Source organism: Dasypus novemcinctus, chromosome X, assembly GCF_030445035.2.
Source record: "Dasypus novemcinctus isolate mDasNov1 chromosome X, mDasNov1.1.hap2, whole genome shotgun sequence".
NCBI classification, from domain to species: domain Eukaryota; kingdom Metazoa; phylum Chordata; class Mammalia; order Cingulata; family Dasypodidae; genus Dasypus; species Dasypus novemcinctus.
In genome coordinates, this window is record NC_080704.1 from 78,237,813 (window position 1) to 78,250,946 (window position 13,134).

Below are 13,134 nucleotides of genomic sequence, written 5' to 3' on the forward strand. Positions count from 1 at the left end.
CAGTAAAAGTGACAGAAGAAGCATGTGTAGAGAGGTCACATCTGAGTCCAACTTCATCACAACCAAGAGCACAAATTCCAAAGTAGGGCCCATTGGCAAGGCAATGAACTCCAGAGCCATCTGCCATGACTGTAGCACCTGTGTGTCTCCATAACTCTCAGGAGCAACAGTACCTGGGGTTGCATCTACTTTGGCTGTCTCTGGGATCCTGCTGAGATGTGTGTAAGCACAACCCCTCTGATGACCTCCTGACTCATTTTTAAGTCTCTTAGCCATATAAACTCATTTGTCTTTACAATTTCCCCTTTTATTCAAGGTCTTTTTCTAGTTTAATCACCAGCTGGTGATTGATAGTAATCTCTTGGTGCCAGGGAGGCTGATTTCCGAGAGTCATGTCCCTTGCTGGAGGGAAGGCAATGAATTTACATGCTGAGTTTGGCTACAGAGTGGCCACATTTGAGCATATTGGAGGCTCTGAGGAGGTAAACCTTAGGTACGCTGCAGCTCTAGGCCTAGTTGAAATTTCACACACACAGGCTCATACGCACAGTCATCTGTATCAAGGGCCCATCCTTGGACCATCCTTCTTTACTGGTCTTTGCCCTTGCACTGTCTGGAGACACAAATTGGAAAAATGGATAAGGAAATATGACCCATCTATATGCTTCTACAAGAAACCCACCTTAGACTCACGGATTCAAGGAGGTTGAAAGTGAATGGCTGGAAAACAATCTTACAAGCAAACAATAACCAAAAAAGGGCAGGAGTAGCTATACTAAGATCAGGCAAAGACTTTAAATGCAAAACTATTGTGAGAGACAAAGATGGACACTACATATTAGTAAAAGGGGTAATCTTTCAAGAAGAAAGGACAATCATAAACATTTATGCACCTAACCAGGGCGCCTCAAAATATGTGAGGCAAACATTGTTAGTTTTTTTTTGTTGTTGCTTTTTGTCTGCTCGTTTTTTGCTCATTGTTTGTTTTGTTTTCTTTAGGAAGCACTAACTTGAATCCAGTACCTCTCACATGGGAGGAAGGCACTCAACTGCTGGAGCCACATCCACTCCCTCTATGATTCTTTTTATAAGACATGCTAGGAAAGATAAATTTAACCTATAGTGATAGCAAGCATATCAGTCGTTGCCTAGGGCTTGGAAGTGGGGTGTGGAAATAAACTGGGAAAGAGCAAAAGGGAAACTTTGGGGGTGATGGAAATATTCTATATCTAGACTGTGGTAGTGAGTACATTTGTCAAAATCATCAAATCATAAATGTTAAATGGGTACATTTTTTAATATGAATTATACCACAATAAAGTTGATTTTAAAAAAGAAAGTAGTATAATGAGCCAAAAGTAAGGGTTCCTTTAGTTCTAAAATTCACAAGTATTTAGTCCTCCAAAATTTTTTTGACTATTCTGAATTGTATCATGTTATACTGATATCTTAGATCAATATGGTTAGAAGAGATTTCAAAGTTCTCTTAATAAAACAATCCTTCTGATGCTTGAATCTTCTCTACAATACTCTCACGAAGTAGTCCTTCAATCTCTGCTTAAATTACCTTCAAGGAGAGGGAATTCACCATATCTTGAGAAAACCCATTTCAGTTTTTAGACAGGTCAAATAATTAAAAAAGGTTTCCTCATGATAACCTGAAAACTCACTCCTTGTAGTCTCACCTATGGAAGTATGCATGGAAGAAATTTATTTCCTTTACTCTGTGGCAGCCATTTTACAATATGAGAAGAGAGCTATCTTCCATTTTCCAAGTGTAACATCCATAGGTCCTTTCATTATTCTTCAAACAAAATGGTTTTGAGTGCTCTGCCACATCAAGTATGTTCCGCGGGCACATTAGGGTTTGTCAATATTCTTCTTCAAAAGTGTTGCTCCCTCAATGCAACACAAAACTTCAGGTATGATCGAACCAGAATAGCACAGAGACCACTACTTTTATCCTGCTATACTTTATATTTCTATTGATGCAACCTAATTTGAACATCAATTGTATATTGGAACCTCAAATGAGCAACACCTAACCTTTCCTCTCATGTTTTCTTAAGTTCTAACTTTCTTTACATCCTTACAGACGCATGTGTGCAAAAGGCTATAACTGCCAAAGAATTATAAAATTGCTTCAAAATCAATAACAATATAGAACAAATGGGCCACAGTACCATCTAGTGAACAACACCAATTTACACCTGCCAGTCCCACAGACCACAAGTTCACTTTCAATCCTATAATGCAAGCATGGTACTTGAACTTTATATGGTAAATAAAACCAGTATATAACCAGCAAATGAGATATGATTATTTTCACTTTAAGTCATATAAATATCCATAAGTAATCTCATTTTTATGGCTGTCATAAGTCTTACTGCCATACTGCGAGTGGTAAGAGATTGTGATTTAGTTTTATCAATCTATAGTAGTACTAATGACACCCATGTACCTAAAGTGCAGTTGCAAGCTGAGTATGAGAATACCATACTGATTTATAGAGTACCCAATTATGTATTACCAACAAGTTACACAGAGTTTCAACAAAACCATCTATTATCTATCTCTCAAACTAAAATTAAGGTTTTATTTTTGTTTGTGGAACAATCCCATCATATCCAAGTGTGATAAATTGCTTCCACACTTGAAATCTAAGGTCATTTCCCCCATACTTAACTCCATTAAACCTTTATTTTTTCAAAGATTTATTTTTTAGTTATTTCTCTCCCCTTGCCCCGCCCCCCCCCCCCCACAGTTGTCTGTTCGCTGTGTCCGTTTGCTGCGTGTTCTTGTTTTTGTCCATTTCTGTTGTTGTCAGCGGCACAAGAAACTGTGTTTCTTTTTGTTGCGTCATCTTTCTGCATCGACACTCCATGTGTGCAACGCCATTCCTGGGCAGGTTGCCCTTTCTTTCACGCTGGGCGGCTCTCCTTACAGGGCACACTCCTTGCACGTGGGGCTCCCCTACAAGTGGACACCCCTGCGTGGCAGGGCACTCCTTGTGTGCATCAGCACTGTGCATGGGCCAGCTCCACATGGGTCAAGGAGGCCCGGGGTTTGAACCGCGGACCTCCCATGTGGTAGACAGATGCCCTATCCACTGGGCCAAGTCCGCTTCCTCCATTAAACCTTATAATTTGCAGAAACCAAATACTTAAAAGACCTCAAAAATAATGTAGCAAAATCGGGGCACTGGGATTAAGGTACTATACACTCCCCAAAGACAGAGGTGATGTCTATGCTTCTATATTGTCTAATATTGTCTTATACATCATAGGTACTCAATGGATAATGACAAACATTTTTAATATTTGTACAACTTAGAAAATATACCAAAGAAAATACATATTTAGCACTGTATTGCCAAATGTATGAACTAATGAATCTGTAAACTAATCTAATAAAAATTCAGACGAATCTGTTCTCTAATTCCTTTGACCTTCTCAAATCAACTTGTGACTTAAGATTCAATATTTAATTTTAAACCATAATCAAATAAAATGTGTTCCTTCTTGCAAAGAGAAAGGAGCAAAGGTGGAGAAAAGAATAATGGGGATGATTTTTTTTCTGTATGTTCCTCCACTGCTGTTAACTAATTTTTCCCTCTTCTTTTTTTTCTCTCTTTATTTTTTTTTAAATGTTACATTAAAAAAATATAAGAGGTCCCCATATGCCCCCCACCCCTCACTCCACTCCTTTCACATCAACAACCCCTTTCATCATTGTGGCACATTCATTGTATTTTGTGAATACATTCTGGAGCACTGCTGCACTACATGGATAATGGTTTACATTGTAGTTTACACTCTCCCCCAGTCCACCCAGGGGGCCGTGGCAGGACATAAAATGTCCAGCATCACTCCCTGCAGTACCATCCAGGACAACTCCAAGTCCTGAAAATGCCCCGACATCATATCTCTTCTCTCTCCCTACCCTCAGCAGCTACCATGGCCACTTTCTCCACATCAATGCTACAATTTCTTCCATTTTTAAAATAATATAACCTCACTCAGTTCAGTAATTAAAAGGCACTTACAGGGAAGTGGATATGGCTCAAGTGATAAGGCCTCTGCCAACCATATGGCAGGACCTGGGTTCAATCCCTGGGGCCTCCTGGTGAAAAAAAAGAAGAGAAAGCATGCCCACATGGCAAGCTGAGCCCACGTGGTGAGTCGAGTGCCCATGTGGTGAGCCAAGTGCCCGCATGGCGAGCTGAGTGTCCAAGTGAGTGCCCGCATGGTGATCCAGTGCCTGCCCGGCAAGCCTGTGCTCATGTGGCAAGCCGAGTGCCCGCACAGCAAGCTGAGTGTCTGCACAGTGAGCCAGTGTCTGCTCAAGTTAAGTCACGCAGCAAGATGATGATGCAACAAAAGAGAGATGAAAGGGACAGTCAAGGTGAAGCACAGCAGAGACCAGGAACTGAGGTGGTGCAAGTGACAGGGAACCTCTCTCCACATCAGAGGAACCCAAGATTGAATCCCGGTAAACCCTAGAGGAGAAAGATGAGAAGAGAAGACAAAAAGAGAAATAGATACAGAAGATCAAACTCTAAATGGACACAGACAGCAAAAAGAGCAGGGTGGGAGTGGAGATGGGGGTGGGGGAGGGTAAAAAGGCACTTACACATTTATCACTATTAATTTCCAATTATGCATAGTAGCAAGGGCAGAAATAGCAAGAACGAATGAAATTCTTGTATCAGAGGAAATTGACAGGTATTGAGCCTCTGTTACTTTTGTCTAAAGAAAAATGATTAGGTTTTCTTAATTAAAACATGAGACTATATCATATATTTAAATACAATGGTTCCAAAATGCATATATGCTTAGTTGTTAAAAGCAACTCATATATGTAAATAGTATATTTTGATTCTTTTTAAAAAAACTGTGATAACATATATAAAACTTTTCATTGTAGCCATTTTTAAGTGTATAATTCAGGGGCATTAATTACTTTTTCAATGTGTCACCACCACCAGCTTCCCTAACTCCTTAAGCAGTTTAAGTTCCCATTCTCCCCTTCTCTGGTTCCTGGTAACCAATAATCTACTTTCTGTCTTTATGACTTTGCCTACTCCAGATATTTCATGTAAGTCGAATGAATCATACATTTGTCCTTTTTTTGTCTGGTTCTTTCACTTAGCATATTTTCAAGGTTCATCCATATTGTTCCATGTGTTACATCTGCATTCCTTTTTATCGATGAATAATATTCCATTGTATATATATACCATATTTTGTTTAGCCATTCATCTGTCAGTGGACATTTGTTTTGTTTCTACCTTTTGACTACTGTGAATAATACTGCTATGAACAATGGTATACAAGTAACTGTTTGATTCCCTACTTTCAATTCTTTTGGGTATATATCTAGGAGTGGAATTGACAGATCATATGACAATTCAACGTATTGAGGAACCCTCATACTGCTTTCCATGGTGGCTGCACCACTTTACATTCCCACCAGCGATGCACAAGGGTTCCAATTTCTCTACATCGTTGCCAACACTTGCTCTGTTTTTTTGTTTGTTTGTTTGTTTAATAATAACCAATCTAGTGAGTGTGAAGTGATATCTCAATGTGGGCTTGATTTGCACTTCCTTAATGGCTAATAATGTTGAATACCTTTTCATGTACTTATTGGCCATTTGTATATCTTCTTTGGAGAATGTCTACTCAAGTCCTTTGCCAATTTTTTAACTGGACAGTTTGCCTTTTTGTTGCTGAGTTGGAGGAGTTCTTTATATATTTTGGATATTAAACACTTCTATTTTTCAAAATGTTTTCTCTACTTCTGTAGGCTATCTTTTCACTTTCTTGATAATGTCCTTTGATGGACAGTAGTTTTAAATTTGGATGAAATTCAATTTACCTAATTTTTCTTTTGTTGTTCATGTTTGTGATGTCATAGCTAAGAACCCATTACTTAATACATGGTTCTAAAGATTTCCCCCTATGTTTTCCTCTAAGAGATTTATGGTTTTAGTGCTTGTATGTAGACTCTTGGTCCATTTTGATTTAAATTTTATATAGTATATGGTAGAAGTAGGGGTTATTCTGGTTCTTTTGATTGAAGTTTTCTATATGCTAACTGATCACTACCATTTCCAAAACTGAGACTAATTATTCATTAACTCTGGATTTGCAACACTATTTCCTGTCAAAGAAGAAGGTGATGTTCATCATAAACTCTGTCATTATTTCTACCTTGTAAATAAGTGTTCACTCTTAAACTGTCACTTGTTACCATGAAACTGTTACTGTTTTTTAATGTAATGAGTGCCTACATTAGGCATTATGCTGGATACCAGGGAAAACAAACATGATAATACATGGTCCCTGTCCTCAAGCAGCTTGCAGTCTAATAGGGAACTAAGACAGGTATACAAATAACTAGAATATAGGCAGAACCTAAGTGTCTAGGTATAAACAGAATTGTTATGAAATCTTGGAAGAAGGACAAAACTAGGAACATTTCCATAGGAAGCTAAGACTGTCATTAGGAACTAGGCTTAGAAAAGGTGATTTTCAACAGAGAAGCATAAAAAAAGGTATAGAGAAGTAGAAAAGCTTAGATCATGGTTAGGAAGCAGCAGGAACTCCAGTTGAGGACAAAGAGCATACAAGTAAAGGAAATAAAATAGGATTTATTTATAGATTATAGAGGGCTTTAAATACTAAGGAGCTTGGACTTTATTTATAGGGAGCCACTGAAGATAATTGAGCAAGAGATGATAAGCAGTTAGAAGCTTATACCAATAGTCTTAGATGTAATGAGTGCTTTGACTAGGGTAGTGAGATAAAGATGGAAGAGAAGACAGTCGATAAACATACTGCAAAAAAAAAAAAAAAAAAAAAAAAAAACATACTGCAGAGGCAGAATTGACCAGACTTGGCATAAGATTAGAGACTGGGAAGTTTCAATATTCAGTGAGACCAAATACTTGGATGAAATGGCCATTTTTTCACCTTCTGGGTTGTTATCTCTTTCCAATTACACTACAGAATGCCCAGTTACTGATTTCTTATCAGGACAAAATTCTAGAAGGTTCAAGAGATAAAAGGTGGTAGAATTATTCCTACTTCCAAAGCAACTGGGACCTTTCTCCCTTTGAGTATCATATAGTATGTACATATTGGAGGATACTGGCTCCCAGAAGGACAAAGATTAGGGAGGACAAGTCAGAAAGAGAAGTATGGACCCAGATGAAATAGGAAAGGTTTTATTTATTTATTTATTTATTTTTATTTCTCTCCCCTTCTCCCTCCAACCCTCCCCCCCTTGTCTGCTCTCTGTGTCTATTTTGCTGCGTGTTCTTTTGTCCACTTCTGTTGTTGTCAGCGGCATGGGAATCTGTGTTTCTTTTTGTTGTGTCATCTTGTGTGTCAGCTCTCCATGTGTGTGGCGCCATTCCTGGGCAGGCTGCACTTTCTTTCGCACTGGGCGACTCTCCTTACGGGGTGCACTCCTTGCATGTTGGGCTCCCTACGCAGGGACACCCCTGCTAGGCACGGCACTCCTTGCGCACATCAGCACTGCACGTGGGCCAGCTCCACACGGGTCAAGGAGGCCCCGGGTTTGAACCGCGGACCTCCCATGTGGTAGGCGGACACCCTATCCACTGGGCCAAGTCCGCTTCCAAGGAAGGGTTTTGTAGTCTTTCATTTTAACGACAGGTTTAGGGGAAAATATGTTACTAAGGGTAGTGATTTCAGGAAGTTTCTTTGAAGGTTTGTTTCTCTGACTAAATACTTTGGAATTTCTTCAAAAGAATATTTGCTATTTAGTTTGTATGTTATAGAATCATAAGTCCAGGAAGAGATGTTGAAATCTTACTTAATTCATCATATTTCTGCAGAGCATAGCATTTGACTATTTCAGAATGATACTTGCCTACTGTTAAAGACCTATAAGGAAGGTGGTCACACAGCTTTTTATAACTTCCATGTTTTACGACACAATGGATATAACTACAATGGGCCAGGCAGATTGTAAAGGAACTGTACCTGGAACTAGATATGCCAACTGAGGAATGGACAAATCCAAAGTCCAAGGGAGGATGTCTAATCAGCTAGTCAGGATAAAAAGGAAGAACACAGTACCAGTCACTGTACTAGGTTCTGAGGTTACTGGGATGAACAAGACATAGCTGCTTTCAACTCATCCAAGCAACAGGCATCAGGGTATCTTAATGGGCAGACAAGCAAAGCATGGCAATGGGGAAAATCTAAGTGTTGGAAATATCCCACAAGCTAGGAATACCTAGCTGGTATCACATAAACAAATCAGAAGGGAACAGGGATTTTCAACCACAGAGATTGGGACTCATATGTAGAACTCAAATCTTTGCAGCAGGGTGGTATGTAAACTAAGAAAAGCAAGGCAGGGCTACAAACTTAAAGGGACTGGAATATCAGGCAGATTTTAAGAGTGGAGCTCAAGCATAGGAAGCCACACTGGGGAGTAATCAGCAGAACAGGTATACAAGGTGACTAGATGCAATTTACTGAGACTTGAAGTAGCACTTCTTAAATCTCCTCTATCTAGTGCCAAGTTTGGTCCTATAGCTTAGTGTAGGGCTGAGTATATAATTGGGGGTTCAAGTGGTGTTAGTAGTAAGAAGGGGAAGAATTTACCTTAAAATTCAGTTTGCTTCAAAGGACAATATTGCAGATGGTTAGTAGTAGATATTTTTGTCCAGGAGTTCCAGTGATATATTATCTTTCAGAACAGGGTGCAAAAATAAACCGTAAATAACAGTATCATTGGTCTTCCAAATTCTGTTTCTCTTTTGGAAGTTCCATGCAATGTTTAGAATAGGCAAATTAGGAAAATAACTATTTGACTTTGTCTTGTATAAAGGAATTGCCATATTTCCTAACTCAACAGCCAAGAAATCGTAACATTGCATCTAACTCTCTGCCACTGAACATAACAACATTGCTGTCTCTGAAAAATAGATAAATCAACAAACCTTATCAAGTTGTTTCAAATGCAAGTAACAGGAAGCCATGTTTCTCTGCAGCTTGGCCAAGTCCAGAGCCGTTTGATTGAATGCATAAAACCTCAGAGAATAGTAGTACCAGTGTAGGGCATCAGCATAATTTTGTACCTAAAGTTTAAAAAAACAAAATTACACAAAGATATCTCTAACTTCGACCCAAAGTTTTCAAAGTCACTTCCAGAAACCAAGAAAATGGTACTGTTTTCTTTTTTAGGCAACCGAACACCCTTTCCAGTTGAATTTTAAGTGCATTCTATTATCCGTCTTCATCAGTATAGTTTTTAGATCAAGTATCAGTCAACACTCTCCCTTTTTTCCCATACATTGTAAATTTCACAAATGGGATAAAGAGTCTGAGAGGGTGGTGAACCACCTTAGAAAACTCAAAATCCTTATAAATAACTTATAAAGTTATTAAAACAATATTAAATTTAAAAAAGAGAACCTCATAATTTACCATGCTAGCATAGCTTTTTAAAAACTTTCCTGTGTTCCATTTTGATTTTTATTCTTTTGTATATTTACATAGTTGTAATTATAGCTAATATAAAATTTCATGCAATATTTATGTGTTGCTATGTAGTGTTCACAAGTGTCAATTTTAAGAGATACATAACATTTAATAAAGATGACATATCATGATTTTCTTATATTCTTAATGGCCCTAGATTCCTTTTTCAGGAGTGCTCAAATTACACATTTATATTCGTATTCATATTGGATGAGTTGTGACAGTTTGTAGTTCCAAGAATTAATCCATTTCATTTAATTTATCAAGATAATGTTTGTAGACTTTCTTTATAAGACCTTTGATGTGTGAGGGGTCTGTAGTAATATTCCATTTCATTCCTGAAATTAGCGATTTGTGTCTTCTATAATTTTTCTTTGCCACTCTTCCTAGAGGATTGTCAATTGTATTGATCTTTTCAAAGAACAAGCTCCTTCTTTCATTGATTTTTTCCTTTTTTTTTTCTGTTTTCAATTTCATTGATTTCTACTTTTATATTTCTTATTTGCTTCCTTAGGGTTTCTTTTGCTCTACAATTTTTTTTTTAGTTTTCTATTTCTTCCTTAAATATTTGTAGCCATCTGGAACTGTAATTTTCTTGGTGAGAAGGTTTTAAACTACAAATTCAATTTCTTAAATAGATAATAATATAGATAGACGGGTATCCAGGTTATCTATTTCTTCTAGAGTGAGCTTTGGAAATCTGTTTTTCAAGAAATTTCTCCATTTCATCAAAGATGTTGAATATATTGGTATAAAGTTAATACTATTTGTTCTTTTAAAAAAACTTTCTTACTGCCCTTGTTTTTAATTAGAGAAGTTGTAGGTTTACAGAAAAGTCATGCATAAAATACAGAGTTCTAATATATCAACCTATTATTAACACCTTGCATTAGTGTGGTACATTTGTTACAACTGATGAAAGTACATTTTTATAATTGTACTATTTACTATAATCCATGGTTTACATTAGGATCCAGTATTTGTGTTGCACATTCATGTTTTTCTTAAAATTTTTATTCTAGTAACATATATACAACCTAAATGTTCCCCTTTTAACTACATTCAAATACATAATTCAGTTTTGTTAATTATGTTCACAGTGTTTTGCTACATCACCATACATTAACAAAAGTTTTCCGTTTTTATTGTTCCTTTAATATTTGTAAAATATGTAGTGATGTCATCTCACTCATTCCAGTTATTGGAAATTCATTTCATCCCTCAATTTTTCTGATCAGCCTGGCTAGAGATTTATCTACTTTATTGATCTTCTCAAGGAAACAGCATTTGTTTCATTTATTTTATCTGTTTTTCTTTTTATTTCATTGATTTCTGCTTTGATCTTTTTATTTCCTTTCTTGCAATTAATTTGAGGTGAATTTGGTTTTCTTTTTTTATTTTCTTGAGGTGAAAGTTGAAATAATTTACTGGAGTCCTTTCTTTTCTAATGCAGGCATTTAGAGCTATAAAGTTTCCCTTAAGTACTATAGTAGCAATATGTCATGAACTCTGAGAAGGGTTCTAATTTTCATTAAGTTCAAAATACATTCTAACTTCCATTTTTATTTTTTGTTGAGTTATGGCTTATTTGAAAATTGTGTTATTTAGGTGAGAAATATTTGGAAAATTTCCAAAGATCTTTGATATTGAATCCTTATACAATTCCACTGTAGGCAAAGTGCATGCTTTGTGTGACTTGAATCATTTTGAATTTATTGAGCCTTCTTTTATGGCCCAGAATACACTATATTTTGGTAAATGATCTGAGTGCATCTGCTGTAGGTAGGTGGAGAATTTTATTAATATCACTCAGGTCAAGTTGACAGTGTGTTCTCTTCTATTATATGCTTATTATTTTATGCTTACTTGTTCTATCACTTATTGAGAGAGCAGTATTGAAATTTGACTAGAATGATGGATTTCTTCATTTATTCTTATAATTCTGTCAGTTTTGGCTTGATGTATTTTGAAGCTCTGTTTTTAGGGGCATAGATATTTAGGAATGTTGTTTCCTCATGATGAATTGAACCATTTATTAAAATGTCTATTCAAGTCTTTTGACCATCAAAAACGGGTTGTTTGTGGTTTTGTTGCTGAGTTGTAGGATTTCTTTGTATATTCTGGATAATAAAACCTTATCAAATATGTGATTTCCACATATATTTCTTCCATTCTATGGGCTTTCTTTGCACTTTCATGATGAAGTCCTTTGATGAACAAAAGTTCATCATTTTGATGAATTCCCATTTATCTATTTTTGCTCTGTTACACGTGCTTCTGCAGTAAAGTTTAAAGAAACCATTGCCCAACACAAGGTCCTGCAGATGCTCCCCACTGTTTTCTTATAAATGTTTTATATTTCTGGTACTAAAACCTTTGATCTAATTTGAATTAATATTTGTATATGCTGTGAGGGAGGGTCCACATTCATTCTTTGCATATAGATAATTCAGCTTACCCAGCACCAGTTTTTGAAGAAACTATTCTTTCACCATTGAGTGGACTTGCAGGCCTTGTCAAAATTCAATTGGTCGTAGATGTGAGGGTTTATTTCTGAACTGTCAATTCAATTCCATTGCTCTATATGTCTGTCTTTGGGCCAATACCATGCTGTTTTGATTACTGTACCTTTGCAGTAAGTTTTAAAACTGGGAAGGGAGAGTTCTCCACATTCATTCTCTTTTTAAAATATATTTTTAATTTATTTTTAAAAGATAAATAGATCACACAAAATATTACTTTAAAAAATATAGGAGATTCCCATATGCCCTACTCTCCATACTCCATAACATTCATTCTTTTTTTGACATGGTTTTCGGTATTCAGGATCCCTTCCCCTTCCCTATAAATTTTATGAATGGGTTTTCTGTTTATGAAAGAAGGCTGCTGGAGTTTGACTGGAATAGGGTTGAATCTTTAAATTGCTGTGGGTAGAAGTGACATCTTAATGATATTTGGTCTTCCTGTCCATGACCACAGAATGTTCTTCCATTTATTTAAGTCTTCTTTAGTTACTTATAGCAATATCTGGTAGTTTTCTGAATACAGGTCCTTTATGTCCTTGGTTAAGTTAATTCCTAAATATTTGATTATTTTAGTTGCTATTATACGTGGAATTCTTTTCTGATTTTCTCCTTAACACTGCACATCAGTAGTGTACAGAAATGCTACTGGTTTTTGTGTATTAATCTCGTATCCCACCACTTTGCTGAACTCATGTATGAGTTCTAGTGGCTTTGTTGTGGATATTTCAGGATTTTTGAGATATAGGATCATATCATCAGTGAATACTGAAAGGTTTACTTCTTCCTTTCCTATTTGGGTGTCTTTTGTTTCTTTGTATACTGTAATTGCTCTAACTAGAACTTCTAACACAATACTGAATAACAGTTTTGGCAGTGGACATCCTTGTCTTCTTCCCAATCACAGCGGGAAAGCTTTCAATCTTTCACTGTTGAGTACAATGCCAGCTGTCAGTTTCTCATATATGTCCTTTACCATACTGAGAAAGCTTCCTTCTCTTCCTATCTTTTGGAATGTTTCAATCAAGAAAGAATGCTGTATTCTGTTAAACGCCTTTTGTGAATAATAGAGAGGATCATGGGCTTTT

At 36.6% G+C, this 13,134-nt stretch overlaps 1 protein-coding gene across 1 annotated transcript in view; it reads right to left on the bottom strand.

Annotated features, from left to right (window-relative positions):
- TEX11 (testis expressed 11) overlaps window positions 1-13,134 on the bottom strand; it is a 546,877-nt gene that overhangs the window by 231,677 nt on the left and 302,066 nt on the right. Inside the window, exon 16 of the mRNA XM_058291673.2 lies at window positions 8,984-9,121. Coding sequence (XP_058147656.1) covers window positions 8,984-9,121 — 138 coding nt within the window. The remainder of the gene's footprint in view (window positions 1-8,983; window positions 9,122-13,134) is intronic.